At 28.4% G+C, this 17707-nt stretch overlaps 2 protein-coding genes across 4 annotated transcripts; one reads left to right on the forward strand and one right to left on the reverse strand.

The window, feature by feature from the left end:
* Nucleotides 1-2365: 2365 nt before the first annotated feature.
* On the reverse strand, nt 2366-7752 carry LOC128397496 (dual oxidase maturation factor 2-like). The gene is made up of 2 exons (XM_053358224.1): nt 6409-7752; nt 2366-4704 (listed from the first exon to the last, which is right to left on the reverse strand). The coding sequence occupies exons 1-2, from the start codon at nt 6580-6582 to the stop codon at nt 3265-3267; spliced, it is 1614 nt and encodes a 537-aa protein (XP_053214199.1). The 5' UTR covers nt 6583-7752; the 3' UTR covers nt 2366-3264.
* Nucleotides 7753-13248: 5496 nt separating this feature from the next.
* On the forward strand, nt 13249-17490 carry LOC128397502 (dual oxidase maturation factor 2-like). 3 transcript variants are annotated; one of them, XM_053358236.1, is made up of 4 exons: nt 14029-14162; nt 15249-15382; nt 15466-16366; nt 16495-17490. In XM_053358236.1, the coding sequence occupies exons 2-4, from the start codon at nt 15362-15364 to the stop codon at nt 16929-16931; spliced, it is 1359 nt and encodes a 452-aa protein (XP_053214211.1). In that variant the 5' UTR covers nt 14029-14162; nt 15249-15361; the 3' UTR covers nt 16932-17490. The 3 variants fall into 3 exon arrangements, with proteins under 3 accessions (XP_053214212.1, XP_053214210.1, XP_053214211.1); XM_053358237.1 differs by lacking the exon at nt 15249-15382 and having other exon boundaries at nt 13249-14162; nt 15466-16393; nt 16453-17490; XM_053358235.1 differs by lacking the exon at nt 15249-15382 and having other exon boundaries at nt 13249-14162.
* Nucleotides 17491-17707: the final 217 nt, after the last annotated feature.

Consider the following 17707-nt stretch of genomic DNA (forward strand, 5'->3'; position numbering starts at 1 on the left):
ATTGTATTTAAAACATTTAAAACAGTTCCAGTTGATTATAATCAATTTTTGCCTCAATCAATGAAAAAAATTAAACATCAACATTATTATGATTAAATGGATTGATGATCATGATGCCTTTTTGTTTACATTTAATTTGATTTTTTCGCTTAACTATCAAAACAATTTAGCTCAACAATTTAACTTAATTTGTTTTACTTTAATCACTTAAAGTATCACAAGAACAAAAAAAGCAACAACAACAATCAACGATACCCAAAATTAAAGCTAAACAATTTACATTTATATTTATTTTATTATATTATGATAATTAAAACCAACTCACCTCTAAAAATAATGATAATCAACTCACAATTAAGTTAATTCAGTTAGCAAAAAATTCAATCCATGTTTATAGTTGATGACCTGTTATCAAGTTAATCAATAAACAAAATGAGAGCTTATAACTTAATCTTAATCATCAGAAAATGTTGATTGCAATGATAATCAATTGATAACCAACGAATTCATCTTATTATAATCATCTATTAATATTAATGATTATCGTAGTTGATGATTAAATGCTAATAATTCATCATTTTTTGTTAATTTATTTCCTTAATCAATAATCAAGTTAGAAGAAAAAAAAAAGTTCTGATGAACAAAAAAATCGAGTCCACAAACTTTTCAGATAATATAAAGTTAATCCAGTTTAAATTATTATGAAGAAGAGACTAATCAAAAGTTAATCATGGTTAAGTATAATCAGTTAATTTGGATTCTCTTAATAAGCTCAAAGGTTTAGATTACTTGTCCAACTAATTAGAAGCAATTTACTAATTTGGTTCTAATCATTTGAACGGAAAATCTAATTGTTAATCAGTTGAGGATTCTAATTTTTTGCTTCAAGTTCTGAATACATATAATCATCAATGTCTTAAATTGTTGTTGATTTCACCTTTTAATTCAATTGTGCCCATTAATTGTAAACAATCAAAAGCCCGTATATGATTAAGCTTTGAGCTTCTGATTCTGAACAATAACCGCAACAATTTAACAAATTGTTTCAGACAACAATAGATTTTAATGATAATCACTTTTAATCATCATCTTGTTTGAACAATTTATTCTGTGTTATAACATTAAAGTGACAATCAAACAGTTAATTCTGTTGATTAAGGTAATAATAATTCACCAACAATCAAAACTAACTATTGATAATTACGCCAATTTGTTTTTTCATTTTCAGGTTAAGTTGTAATAAGAAAACAAAATTAACTTGATGATTATGATGAATGATTTAAATTGTTTAAATGATTTAAGCTTCAATACAAGAAAGGGTTACAATGGAAACTAATGAGTTAAAAGTTAATCAAGAGAAATTAACTTTCTAATTGTAATAATCAAATCAAATGAAATAGTTGAAGAAAAAACGATTTTTTCTCTTCAAACTGTTCAATTAACTTTCATTCAACAATCAAGTGTAAATTGCGTGATTAAATTTGATTCCTTTTAAATCAAAGTTTAGGTAAAAATTAATGTTTAAATTGTCTGGTACTTTAATCAACTTGCAACAATTTAGAGAAAATTTTCTAACAGTTAACTTAAATACATCATTACAATCAAAGTAAATCATCACAATTGTTAATTTGATTTCTTTGATTGTATTGAATGTTTCATCCTTGATATTAACTCTCTCTGATTGTTAATTGTGATTGCTACTGATTGTTACCGTTGAAAATTGTTCATTAAACGTTGATTAATGTTCAATTGTGTGGAGAAAAATTAAATTTATCTTAATTGTTGTTGATAATTTAACTAATTATCAACTCACGGACACATGAAAATGGATTAACTTTTAACAAGATTAACTAAAGTTAAACGAAATCTATTTAATCATGTTAATCAAGAGCAATTGTTTTATTAATTTACTGATTTAACTTTGATAATTAACAATTTAATCAAGTCAAACCCTTTAACTTTCATCTGGTTAATTGTAATCAAACACAATTTTTTTAGTCTTAATTGTTTAACGTTTGTTTAAACAGGCAAATTAAATTGTTACTCCTTTTGAATTAAATTTAATTGTACAGTTTAAAATTGTGATTCCCGAGGATGGAAAAAGAAATTAAAAGTTAAACAATTAAAATTATCAATCGATTTGTAAATTTAAATAATTTAAATTTACTAACTTTGATACTCTTTAATTGTTCACCATTAACTAATCCACTCCTTCATCATGTTTAGATGAGTAGTTAATTGTTGGTTTATAATTAATGTGCAATTATTTATTAAATTAAATTTTCCTAAATGTATATTAATAGCATAGTTAGTTGATTGTGGAAAATGTTAATTGCAACAATTTAATATATTTATTGCAATTGGAATGTTTCTCATTTTTGTCAATTTTAATTGTTAATTTTATTCTAAATTAGAAACAAAAATTAGTTAATCACTTGAAACATTGATTCTCATTAATTGTTTCAATGGGTATTGTAAATATGATTTCTGAAAATGACTTAGCTTGCAGAATAGACAATTAACAAAATATTTTTAGTTATATAAAAAGTTTCCAATCAACAATTAACAAACCATTAGAAAGTTGATTTCTGTGATTGAAGAAGTGACAAACAAAAAAGTTCAATGTTGACGATAATGTTGATGAGTATGATGATCCATGAAAAATGATTGGTGTTGATCGACTTGTTGATGGTGATGATTATCATGTATTCTGTTGCTTTTTGACAATCACAATCATCATCATAATCAGCATCATTTTGTTGCTTTATGCTCAATGGATTTGGCAAATACAGGGAACAACAAATCGTAAGCTAATAATAATACAATAAAAATCTAATCCAAATGAAATTTACAGAAAAAAAAACCTTGAATTTTTTTCTGCTAATCTTTTTTTCACTTGATGTTAATTGTTGTTATTTGTTGTTGGATTCTGTATGGTAAAGATGATGATAATGATGATGATGATGATGATGATGAGAAACTAAATGAATTGGTTTGTTGATTACAGACAGAGCAAGAAAAAAAAATGAGCTGAGTTGATGAGAAAGCAGAACGAGTTGATTTAGTTAGTAAACAGCAAAACGTTGATTTACATGATGTATTATTATGATGGCGATGCTTGATAATTAAGCTTAATTTGATGATGATAAGTTATTATGTAACGAGATTATTATCCTTCAGCTTTGTATATACGTTGTTCTTGTGAGATTAAAACGGTGATCAAGATTAGTGTTAATGTGTAATTGGTGTTTGTTTGTTTACAATTTAAAGGTGGGTACTTGGGAAAGTGTTGTTTGATTTTGTACAATTTGCTCGTGATTTTGATGATGCTTTTTGTTGTTGTTGTTGTTGCTGTTGTTGTCGAGCAGTGAAACGGCCAAAGTTAGATAAAGAAACGGCTCTTTTACCATGGACCAGCTCAGTGCTAATCTCATCATGATTTCCTGCTGATGTGGAGGATGTTGATGCTGTTGATGTTGTTGTTGATGATGATGATTGATGGAGATTAGATTTTTTAACACTATTATCATCACATTTGATATTTTTATTATTATCTTCATGATCAAAGGCTTTATTGTCTTGACCTTGTTTCTCGATAATTGCTCGTGTTGTTGACACAATTAAACTACTATTATTGGTATGAGTTCGCGTTACTGGATAAGATTCAGTTGTACAAACAGAGGCATCACTTTTTTGTTTTGACACAGGAGATTTAATAGAAATTGATGATATAGATGATGATGATAATTTACCTCTAACTGATGAACCAGAAGATGAACACGGTTGTGATTGTAACGGTAAAATGTTAGTACCAGCACGAATTGTTGTATTATTACCACAACAAGTTGATTCTGTTGATGCACTATTGGTCATTGATGCAACCTGATGATTGTGACCATTATTATGTGAATGACTAGTGCCATTGTTATTTGCTAATCCACCAAATAGATGAGCATCATTACCAACAAAGTATCTATAAGGTGTATCATAATCAACCTCTAAAATGGTTGAAAATTTATTAGGAAACAAAATGTCAATCAAAACGATTATCGATCCTATTGTGAGCGCCGATAAACCAGCGCCCAACACTAACCAATAGGACCAACCGTAGCTAAAGTGTAAGGTGACATCTTCGGGAAATTTGATCTGCAACGGATTAGGAGGTAATAGTAGTGAGTAGATGGCATTGGTACACAACATAAGCGCTCCCGTTGATTGTAAAGCGTAAATTCCGTATCTTGGAACAGCACAAAGTAACACAATCATTAAAAGCCACAAACAAAAGGCCATATTAAGCAGTGTCGAACCATAATAACCCGCTAGCCGATACTTTCTCCCCCAACAGAAACCTTCGTCTCCCTTTGATAAATATTCTAATATCGTTAAAATAGGATACGGAAGTCCCTTTTCCAGAGCACTTCGATATTCTTGTTTCATCTCAGTAGCACCGATCCAATAGAAACGCTCATTGTAATCAATATTTTCAGCATTTTTGTGATACAATTTTTTAGCTTTCAATGTTATATTGACACTTTTCAGTCCAATGTAAACACCAACATCGGCAAATATTTTATCCTTTGTGAATGCTTTATAAGCGCTAGAAATTGACGTCTCGGCGATATGCCAACTCGAACCACAATGAGCAACGGTAATTGTACATCCAATGAACAACGATAAACTCACTATGATAAATGTTGAAATTTTCTGCCAAAAGAAAAAGAGAAGAAAACAAAAGAATTAAAATTAATTGCTGGTTAATTTTTTTTTCTCCATTCATTGTTTTAATTATAATGATACAATTGTACTTGAATCAATATTGTATAATCATGAAAAATTAGATCGTCTCTCAACATTACTCTCACCAGGAACAACATGATTGTTTCAAAAATTATTGTTCAATTGCAATTGTAGTTTAATTGTTATTCCTTAAATGATCATCATCATCATCATCATCATCATTGACCTTTGTAGCAACATTTTAATTACTGAAAATGTCTCACAATTAATTCATTTAGTTCAATAACAACAACAACAACAAACAACAATTAATGAATAACAAATTAAGAGCAACATTGATCAGGCAACAAACAAAATTCATTACTTGATCAGGTGAGTTAATTATTATTGTGACATATTGATTTGATTAGTATAAGTTGACCATTTATCAGATAATTAAAATGGTCAGAATAATGATTATCATTATTGAAGATTACGATTTATATTAAGATAAAAATAAAGCTTCGACCAAGGCTAAAGGAGGATAAGTTAATCTGATGGTGATTCCATTAAAAAAAAGTAGCTTAATTAAAGATGATGATAAGTGGAAGATATTAAAGGAATAGAGAAGATTCAACTTTCTTTTAGGGTCAAGGATTCGATGATTTAGTTAATTGTGTTCGTTATAACAACAACAACAATGTTATAACTCAATTGATTAAATTTGGCGAGAAACCAATTGATCTTATTTGATGTATAAGATTTAAGAGATTAAATATATTTAAAAACGGAACAAGAAAGTTTCAGATAGAAATGAAAGTTAATCCATTTCAAGAGTAGACTCAATTGTGAATCAATGAAAATCAGTGATAATCATGATTTATTCATGATTATCAACTAAGATTGATAATAAAAAGGTAAACAGTAAATTAGATAATCGTTCAATTTAATTTCTCAACTATTTTCCATGTTAACGTGATAGTTTCAGCTTCCAATAGTTGAGTAATAACAACAAGTTTAGATCATTATTAAGGATGAAGTGAAAAAAAATGATGAACTTGATTGATGCGTTTAAATTATTAGTTAACCTTTAAATTACCTGGAAAATGATTAACATTTGAGATTTTTTATCTTCTCTCTCCCTCTTTTCTATACAAGCTTATCTTCCGAGTCAGCTGAATTCAGATTGTTCCTGATGAAACGCTAATTATTTCAAATACACTCACTCAAACTCAGGTAATATTTTTCATTATCTCTCTCTCTTCATGTAACAGAATAGAGAGAGAGAGAGAGAGAGAGAGAGAGAGAAACAAATGCTTTGTGTAGGCTTATTAACCTCTCGCTTATTATAATTATTGTATATTCATTTTTTCAAGTATGTGAGGAAAAGTTTCAGTTTTAAGGAAGAGGCGAAATTGTAATCAAGTGTGTTAATTATGTTGGTTTGATGATTGTTGTTGTTAAAAGATGATGGTGATGATGATGGTCAAGGAAAATGAATTTTAATCAACACTAATTAACGGAATGACCAACAACTCTAAAAAAAATGTTGAGGCTTGATTTTGTAGGTAAGCACGAGTTCATCTTATTGTCATGATACAATAATAATAATGATTATTATTACTATTGTTGTGTTGGGAACAATCAAGACAATTGTATTAATTGTATTAATAAATGTTATTATTATTATACCTCTTTACGTATTCCAGGTAATACTAATAGGAATGCTATTTCTGCTGTGGTGAATGTTAATAAGATGAAAAATATTTTTGAATCAATTGACGAAGATGTCCTATTGGGGTCAAGGTATAAAGGTGGACCTCCAGAAGGTCGGAATGCATCGAACCAACCAGATTCTGATGACATTACATTAAGAATCACAGAATCAAATTAATCAACAATTTAAATATATAAAAAGTTTCGTTATTCGTTAAAAAGTCGTCTCAATGTGTGTGTCCATAAATCACTTAATCCAATTTTAGGATTGAGAATTTCAAGAAAATTATACTTATATAATATGTTATCAGATTCTTCAATTAATCCATGAAGAAAAATAAAGAAGAGTAAATATCCAGTTTTGATTAGCACCAATTGTTGACTGTAGATTATCAAATCAAGGTGACATACAAATAAAAATGGTTGAATGAAACATGACAATTATCCGTTAAGTTGACAGGGAAAAGGGTTTGGCCTCTCAGGGATTAAAAGATAATCACAGTTTGGATGTTTGTTGTGCTTTTGTTTTGTCTTCTAGAGGGTCAATCCAATTTTAAGTTAACTTAATTGTTGATCTTGTTAATGTAGATAATGATGATGATGATGATGGCAAATTTAAGACTGTTGATGATCTTATTAATGTAGATGTTAATGGCAACCAGTATGATGTTGGGCAAGAAGATGACGATAACTTAAATGATGAAGAACCGGTCAGAATGTTATTCACAGATTGAATCACGGTTAATAACGGTAAATAGTCCATTTTGGTAAACACATAAAGGTTTCAGATTGACTCATTAATATTTCTATAATGATAATCAATAACTATAGTTGTTGTTGAGAAGAAAATTTTCATTTTCTATTCTCTTCCAAGAGAATATAAAACAAAACAAAAAAGAAGATGAATTTGTGTAGATCACAAGATGAAAGAAATACACCCAAAGTTAACTTAATAGAGACACGGAAAAATTACCAATCAACTGATTAACTAATTGATTTTCGGTTAAATTGAAAATAATCAAAATTAAATGAAAGAAAAAAAAACAAATTAAATGAGATCAATGTTGTTGAAGAAAAACAAAACCAATTGGATTTGGATCCAAGATTTTGTTGTTTTTGGCCTGAAGAGGATGACACTTTTTTCTGGTTGATTAATAAATTAAATAGAATCACTGATTAACTAAACAATTAGATAACTTAATTGTCTTGGATATTTATGTAACAATTAGCATTACGATAATTTAAAAGTTTAACCAGTTTAAATGATTGAAACAACGTCAACAATCAAGAAGATTAAGTAACACTAGTTGATCTCAAAAGCGAAACAAGAAAAAAAAGAAAGAGAAAAAGAAAGAGAATTGTGAGCATAAGGGAGAATAGAATTTTTTTATTCCATTTGGTCGATAGATGGAGTTACGAGCGCTTTACTTTTGGAGCGAAAATTTTTCCCAATTAACAATTTGAATCGTTTTAATTTTGGAAAACAATTAACAATTGATTAGTTAATTGTTTCTAATTCAATTTTAAAATTACAATTAATTGATGTCTAGTTATTGGTAACCAATTAATAATCTGAAGACTAGTAAAAATTAAGTTGATCTAATTGATCAAATTTTGAATATTTAATAATCGTAATCATTTATTAAGTTAATCTGATTGATCAAATTGTATTGAGAGATTCATTTAGACAATTAACTTGTAAACAGTGAGTTAAATGATCTACAATCAAGGTTACGATATAAACAATTAATCGATAAAAAAAAAGTTTAACTTCCTTTTTTTTCATTTTGCTCATTTATCAAATATTTTGATTGCTATTGATTAAGTTTAATTGAGACAGGAAGAGGAAACGTTATTAGTTAACATTGTAACGATCAACTGATCGTAATACAATTTACTCATTGCCATCTGAACAATATGAGCTCTAATTACGATAAGAATTAATATTCTTCCTCCTTAATCAATAAGAGAAACAATTAACTTAATTTCTCTCTCTTTCTCTTTTCTAACCCTACAATTTAAAACATCGCTATTTCCTTAACCAATTTAACTCGATTGTTAATCAACTAATCAACATTTTTCTCCAATTGTAATAATCAACGTTGTTTTTGTTTCTATCTTGAGAGAGAGAGAAAAAAATTAACAATTCAATAGTAATTTAGCCTTGAGGCGTTGGCGTTGATTCCAAGAAACTTTTTCTTTTCTTTTATTTCTCCATCAAGGTCTTAACTCGATAAAAGAAAGAGAAAGAGAAAGAGAGAAAATTCATTTTCGATCGAATGTCTGAACAAAAAGTTCTATGTAAGTTCTTAATCTAATCTGTATTTATCATCATCTCCCACCCACTTTTCTCATATCATCATCATGATTATCATCATCTTCATCTTCATCATAATTTGTTATCATCGCATTTAAATCCTCCACCTTGAGCTGGGAACAATTTTTTATGGTTAAGCTTTTGTCCGTTTAATTGTAACCTTCATTTAATCAAATTAACTTCTAATCAATTTACTATTTTTAATTCATCTCTTTCCCCACCCCTGTTGATACTCACTGACTCTCTCTCTCTCTCTCTCTCTCTCTCTCTCTCTCTCTCTCTTGTTCGTCGATTTTCTCTGTTAATATTATTCGAGAAGAGAAAAAAATTTCAGGGGAAATTCAGGGAGAGACCAGAATTTTTTTTCTTCTTCTTTTCGTTATGAAAATTGTTGCTTCGTTAGTTTAGATTCGTTAGGAAAATTTTGATTCGTTGGGTTTTATTTCTTACCTTTGTTTCCTATTGATTGTGTTAATATTTTGACCATGAAATTTATTAATAGTATCGCAATCAAATTTTCATCCTGTTTTCATTATAATAGTTAACTATCTCGTTGTTTTATCAACAATTAACTGACCAGAAGGGGTTCATTGAATGCTATTGATAAACAGTTTGGTTTTATTTTTGGATTATCATTAAGGATTAACAATTTTTCAAGGTTTATCGCTCATTTAATATCATACTTGTAACAATCAACTAATTCTCAGCTTTCAAAATATGATAATCTCTCATGATAGTAACAATGATTGTCTAATAAACTATCAATTAAATTTACAATTAGTTAATCTTGATCATTTTCATGTTTTTCCCAACAATTTGTATCCTCAGATTTTTATATCGGCTTAACAATTACATGAATTTTAAGTTAACTAGCTCTGAATGATTTAATAATCAAGGTAAACCAAATCAACTAATCATTAGCTATCAACGGCAATTTAAGATTCTTATTGTCTTTAGATTTTATCATCAACAATTAACTTACAATTATCTCACAATTTCTCATCAATCAAAATCTAATACATTGTAACTTATTGTGACCATTGATTGTTGTCTTAATCTAATATTTCATCAGGTTAATCAAGTTAATCAAGTTGACGAAAACAATTGTCAAACTTGATTGAGTTAATTTTATAATCATGATGAAGGTTAACAATTAAAAAGTAAAAAGCTTTATTAAACAATTTAATGAGATGACAAGCAATTAGTTAATAAATATAATCCTAATCAAAATCATGTAACTTAATCATTAGTAATTTTAATGATAACTAAACACAATGGAAACACAATTAGGCAACAATTTAATTTCTCAGTCTAATCAAATTTACTAATCATGTTGTTGAAAACAAGAAATACAATCAAAAATAATCACACGATCAGTAAAACAATTAAATCTCATCATTAATAAAATCCAATCAGTGATAATCAAAATGATGATTTAACTAATTAATTTAAACGCTTTTTTCTGATCTCATGTCAATTTAGTTGTTAAGGAGAAGAAGAAGAAAAAAAGTTTAACAACCATTACAATTAGTTGATTGTTGTCAACATCATTACCCACCCAAGAGTTGATTCATGTTGATTTGCCCCCAGGGTGAAGTTTACACAACTCCAATGGCGCCTCAGAGTTAATATTAAACATGAATATACATTAATATCCACGAGGAAATAGCCTGAGGCCATTTGACCGCCTTACGGTGAAACTATTGAATATTCCCGTTGAATATTATATTAAAATCGAGTCCATTATTGGACATCAAGGTTGTTACCTGTTTCTGTTTTTAAATTTAATTACTATTTAATATAATTACGATTACAATTAAAATTATTATTCACTGCTGATAAACTAAATCTATGTAATTAGTGAGTTTCTTTTAATTAAAATGAAATTGTTATAATTACTATTTTTAGCATTTAAATTAAGTTTACAAATCTAAATTACTAATCATTAGCACCCAATCATAATGTTAATAATAATAATAACAGTTAATTATAAGTTTTAATTTTCCATTTTAATTGTAGAATTGAAATTTTGTTCAACTTGATTTAGTTAATACAATTGCAATTGATTTTGATTGTTACTACCCCATTACTATTATTAGTAAGTGAATTAAATTTACTACTAAACCTATGATGATAGTAAATTGTTAGTTAATTGCTGTGATGGAAATTTGGTGAACAGTTAACTAAACACAACCTTGTGATTGTGATTAAATTAATCATTGATTGATTGTTGGAAATCTGAATAGGAAGATGGAAATTTGATTCATTTGAATTGGAAAAGAATAATAAAAAAAAAACTTTTTTTTTCTTCGTAACTTTTTCATCTCAATCATGAATATGACGATGATGATTGTGATGATTATGATGATAATCTTCATGGATTCTGAATGTTAACAATCACAATTATGATTATGGATGATAAAAACGTCACGGAGTCATTAATCAACTGATTATTGTCTGAATCTTTTTACATTGTGTCCACAATCATGATGATAATCAAGCATCAATCCAGGAATCATCATGATTGTCTCATGATTCAGTAGTTAGTGATAATCAGAATCAAGTTAATCTGAAGGACGGAACCAGAACCTTCATCATTATCGTTTCAGTCCAACTTTTGAGAAATTTTTTTCAAACGTTAATTTGGTTACAACGAAATCATCATCATGATTAAGATGATTGTGTTGATGATGAGCATGTTTTGATTATATTGTTGTTGTTGTTTGCAAGTTTAAATTGTTACAACAATCAACAAGAAAATATTCACAATTAACCATGAAAAGTTGTCAGATAATTTTGAGATTTTGAAATAAAATCAATTCAAATGATAAACAAATCAGATGATGAAATAATTAATGAGGCGAATTTATTGTTATAATTACAATTAATTCTCACAGTTAATTATAATTAACTCGTTTGATCATCATTATCACAATCAGCTCATTTCTAATCATACTCATCCTTGTTAACAATTTAATTCAGTTGACGCGAATCTAATGTTAACCTTGTTAATCTTAATTTTCTTCCTCTTTTTCTTGGACAATTAGTTAATTTTATTATCGATTATAATGATAATTAAGGTGATTAAGTTGATTAGGATGATGATGATACCTTGCGATTAACAATTTAATCTTAATCATCGTAAATTTCAAGTGACATTGTAACGTCAATGTGATTAAGTTTCATCTTTCTTGTCAATAATATCAGTTAATTAAGATAATCTTTTAATTGTTAAGGTCGACATCATCTACCTTGATATAATTACTTTTGATTACTTTTAATTATACAACGATGGTAGTAAAATAAAATGCTAATTGTTAGCTCATCTTAATAGTTAACAATTTTTACCTCTAACAATTTAGATATCATAAAAAAAAGTTATTAAATGATTAACATTGAGTTTGTGTTGATTGTTTTGTTTTAAATCGTTACGTTAATTGTTTACAATCAGTTTAATCAATGATTTATTTTTGTCCTTTTTTTTCATTAAATTCCCCATTGATTGTTTCCATTTAATTGTTTGATCTTCAAATGGTTACAATTTAAGTTACAATTTGATTGTTGAAAGGTTACATTAACCTTTAATCAACAGGAGCAAGAGGAAATGAGTAAATTAATTGTCGTTGATTGTTGTTGATTGTTGGATTAAATTCAATTGTTTGAGCTGATTGATTAAATTGTGCTCACAATTTAACCAATCAAAGGGACTATCAATGTTAATACAATATAAATGTTTATAAATAACAAATGAAAACAATTAACTTTTCAAGTTTACTTTTAATGATGATTTATTTATCAATAGTAACAGGAAAAAGGTAACAATTAACACATCAACAATTAAAAGGAAATCAAAGGTAATCTTTAAGCTAAACTAAATTAAGCTAATTGTCAACCAAGAAAAACAAAATTAATAAACGTAACTCAATCCTTTAATATTGATTAATTGTTGATGAAAACAATATTAAAATGATAAAAATTTATTGATTATCTTGATTAATATTAAATGCAAGCTTAATTGTGACCTTATCAAGCTAAATTATTTGCGATTAACTAAATTGGTTTACTTGATGATTAATTTTTGATTCATTGATTATTATTATTGTTGTTGTTTGAGTTCATTACTTGATCTTTAATGTTGAACAATTTAATTTGATTTACACAATTGACAATAGTTAAACTTTTCAAATTGTTATCATTAAATTATTATCATTATTATTATTAAAAAGTTAATCATATTAGATTAACTTATCAACCTTGTTTTTGATCAATAACAACAACAATTTACTATAATAACAAGTACCCTAATTGTTGACTTAATTTCTAATAATCAAAGTTAATTTTGTTCAAATTAAATGAGAAGAAAAAAAAATTTCGACAATTTCAAATTTCGCGCCTTTCGTTTGGTTGTAACTTTTGAAGACAAAAAAAAAGTTTTCTCGTTACGAAGTAACTTGTTTATCTTTTCATTGTCAGTTACTTTTTAACTTTCTTACAATTAACTTAATTCTTATTTAAGTTTTTACTATCGATTATCATTAACACTATTTATATTATGATTTATCATCGTTACTATTGTTACTCTTATAGTAATGATTAAATTTAATCAGCTGTGATTAGTTAACATTTATCTCTGACCGTGTAAACAAATTGGGTTAACCATTTTTATCTTGATTACGTTTCAATTTGATTTGTTTGATCAAATCAATCACAACTCGTCCATCAATCAATCAACATCTAATTAATCAAATTTATCACAATCAATTGTTTCCTTTTAATTTGTGCTAATCAATTACTATCAACAATCAACATTTTCCAAGATCAATTGGTTTTACTTTTACTAATCCTTTTGAAATTTTTTGTTTCCACAATTTGGTTCATCATTTTGTCCTGAAAACTTTTCTCGTGATAATCAATTGTTTTCACAATTGTGATTGTGTCCTTGATTCGGATTAATTTAGATTCAATTAAATTTCTGTGTAATTGTTAATTTCACTGATTTTCTCGTCTCTCTCTCTCTCTCTTTGTTTCCTCTGGTTAAGAACCAGAAAAAGTAGTTTTCTCAATCAACTCTCTCTCTCTCTCTCCTTCTTTGTCTCTCTCTCTCTCTCTCTCTGGTTTTTGGGTTTAACCAGAAAAACGATCAACTTGATTTGATTATAAATCTTTTACCTTTGGATTACAACAATTAACTTCTATTGTTCCTCTGTGATTAATCTAAATCTCTCTAAATCAATAAGCCATGACATCGGACGGAAATTGGTTTGATGCTTTTCGACCCACTGGAGGTTCACCTTTGTATCTCGATTCCAATCGAACTCCATCTTTGATTGATTCTCGAATTCTGTTCATCTTATTAACATTCACTACTGCAGAAATTGCATTCCTACTAGTATTACCTGGAATACGTAAAGAGGTGAGTCCACATTAATTGAGAAAACTAATCAAGATTAAATCGAAAATCGAGAAGAAAAAAAAAATTCTAATTACAAATTGAATCCATTAAGTTATTCAAAGACTCGTGATGATTGTATTGTTGCTTTTACTATCATATTGTGATCATTATTGTGGAAAAAAGTAATTTATTAATTACAATAAGAATAGAGGAATAATATTTAGGCTTGTTAATTTAATTTTCTACAGTTAATTGTGTTCAAATGTTTGTTTACAAATTAATTTCTTTCTCCCTTCGAACTTGCAATTCTAATTAACACAAATTTCACTAATTTTTGTGTTGATTATTTTATTATCAGTTAATATTTTCGCATTCGCATGATTATTAAATTATTACATTAATATTAAATTTCCAACAATTTACTTAACTAATATAAATCAAGTGAAAAAAAGGTTCAAATATCTGTTAATTGAATTAAATTAATTAACCACCAGGAAACCTTTGATTATCGTTAATTGTTACATGATAAAAATTTTTATTAATTTCTTTTCCAATGAAACAATTATCACATTTACCAAATCATCCCCAAATGATTAATTCAGATTAACAATTCATGCTGATATTGAATTACTATTAATTATTGAATAATCGTCATGTAATTAGTGTTTATAATTTACCTTGACCTTGAAAGTGAATCTTCATTAACGGTTAATTTTGTTTTAATTTCATCAATTGATTGAAATACTAAAAAATTTGATTACTCTCAAACGATTTACAATTAACTTTTGTCCATCAACAAATAAACAAATTGTCAAGTTCACAATTAACACTTTAGGTAAATCCTAACACTTTTAATTTAATGAGAAATCAATGTTGTCAACAATTTATGCAAATTGTTTTCTCTTAATTTACTTTAATTTTTTTTTTACTTTCAACAATCAATAAATGAACAGTTAGTTAATCAATCGTTGTAACATTACAATCATTAGCTAAATCATAATACTAAACAATTTCCTTTAACCTTCCCGATTAACTTTCAAAGCGAAATCTATTTCACTATAATTGGCTAATTAAATTACATTTTTCTATCTTGTAAATAATCAACAGTTAATTGTGTTCCAGTTCAATAGTCTAGATAATTTTTCTCGAGCTAAAAAGTTTTACCAACTGATTAACTTAATATACAAGCTAATTGTTTCCAATACTCTACATGAATATCAATGAATATTGAACATTCAAAAGTAAAGAAAACTTTTCTATTATTAATATTTAAATATTTTCCCATTTTCTTTCATATTAAACTTTTATCTGTTTCTTTTGGCAGAAAATTTCAACATTTATCATAGTGAGTTTATCGTTGTTCATTGGATGTACAATTACCGTTGCTCATTGTGGTTCGAGTTGGCATATCGCCGAGACGTCAATTTCTAGCGCTTATAAGGCATTTTCCAAGGAGAAAATATTTGCCGATGTTGGTGTTTACATCGGACTGAAAAGTGTCAATATAACATTGAAAGCTAAGTCAACATATCATAAGGACGCTGAAAATATTGATTACAATGAGCGTTTCTATTGGATCGGTGCTACCGAGATGAAACAAGAATATCGAAGTGCTCTGGAAAAGGGACTTCCGTATCCTATTTTAACGATATTAGAATATTTATCAAAGGGAGACGAAGGTTTCTGTTGGGGGAGAAAGTATCGGCTAGCGGGTTATTATGGTTCGACACTGCTTAATATGGCCTTTTGTTTGTGGCTTTTAATGATTGTGTTACTTTGTGCTGTTCCAAGATACGGAATTTACGCTTTACAATCAACGGGAGCGCTTATGTTGTGTACCAATGCCATCTATTCACTGCTTATACCTCCTAGTCCTCTGAAGATTCAATTTCCAGGGGGAACTCTGAGTTTCAGCTACGGTTGGTCCTATTGGTTAGTGTTGGGTGCTGGTTTATCAGCGCTCACAATAGGATCGATAATCGTTTTGATTGACATTTTGTTTCCTAATAAATTTTCAACCATTTTAGAGGTTGATTATGATACACCTTATAGATACTTTGTTGGTAATGATGCTCATCTTTTTGGTGGATTAGCAAACAATTGTATCAACACTGGTACGTGTCTTCATTCACAAAGTAATGGTCATCATCAGATTGCATCAATGACCAATAGTTCATCAACCGAATCAACTTGTTGTGGTAACCACAATACAAATCTACGTCCAGGTAATTGTCCACCTAAATTACAATCTTGTTCATCGACATCTTGTAAATCAAATCTATCAATTCCAATCAAATCTCCACTATCAAAGCAAAAAGTAATGCTTCTGTTTGTACAACTGAATCTTATCCAGTTACTCGAGCTCATACCAACAATAATAGTAATCTAATTGTCTCAACAACACGAGCAATCATTGAGAAACAAGGTCAAGATAATGAAGCATTTGATCATGAAGATGGTAACAAGAACAATATTCTTACAGGTAAAAGTGTCAAGAAGAACAGTCTCCAATCATCATCTTCCGCATCTTCAGCATCTCCATCAACATCATCGGCAACTTTAAGTGCCTCCGAATCAACATCATCTTCAACCGGTGAAAATCAAACCGATGAAATTAGCACTGAACTTATTCATGGTAAAAGAGCAATTTCTTTATCCAATTTCGGTCGGTTCACCGCAGCTCGACAAGAACAACAACAATCAACTCAGAATAATCAACAATCACCTTTCCAAAGATCCAACGATGCCATATTCATTAAATCATCTCCAATTCCAGGTACTCACCTTTAATTTAAATGTTAATGGAAAAACCAAACAAACTGACCGAATACACAATCGGTTTTGTTGATGATGGTCAACAATTTATCTGATTTGTATATTCACCAACCAACACTAAACATTTCATACTCATCATCACGAACTCGTATCATGAACCATCAGCATAGATACATAATAAAAGTGGTCATCCTTTTGTTGTTAATAACAATTTGATTTTTTTTTCTGTTGGTCCTGTTCATTATTCATCATGTATTCTTATCCTGAATCAGAATATTGTTTTCAAGATGAACTTTGTTGTTTTCTTCCTACTGAGCTGGTCAGTTGCGTGTGAGAAAAACAATCTTACCCAATTAGTACCTAACGTCCAGTTTTCACACTTTGGGCTCCGTTTGGTCAACACTTTCTCATTCGTATTCCTTTTTATCTAAGTCAATTTCATTGTCTTCCCAACATTTTCCTTTATCCTCATCATCATCTCATCATCTTGATCTTCTCATACACACTCACTCATTCACCTAATCAACTGAATAAATTAATAAAGAAACTTTTTGCTTTTTCTTTCCAAAATCGAGAGTCCATCTTTCTGTCCACTATTTTACTTTCCGTTACCATCGAACTGGTCAATCGTTAGGTTTACCTTGAAAAGATACAAAAAAGACGGAAAATTAAGGCTAATCCTTGATTCGTCGATGCAAATGAATCAATTGATTAATATTAATACCTATTTGAGATTAAATTGTTTACACAAACATTTACATCATCATCTTGTGAGATTAATCATCCAACAA

Source organism: Panonychus citri, unplaced genomic scaffold, assembly GCF_014898815.1.
Source record: "Panonychus citri isolate SS breed McGregor unplaced genomic scaffold, ASM1489881v1 Contig00033, whole genome shotgun sequence".
NCBI classification, from domain to species: Eukaryota; Metazoa; Arthropoda; class Arachnida; order Trombidiformes; family Tetranychidae; genus Panonychus; species Panonychus citri.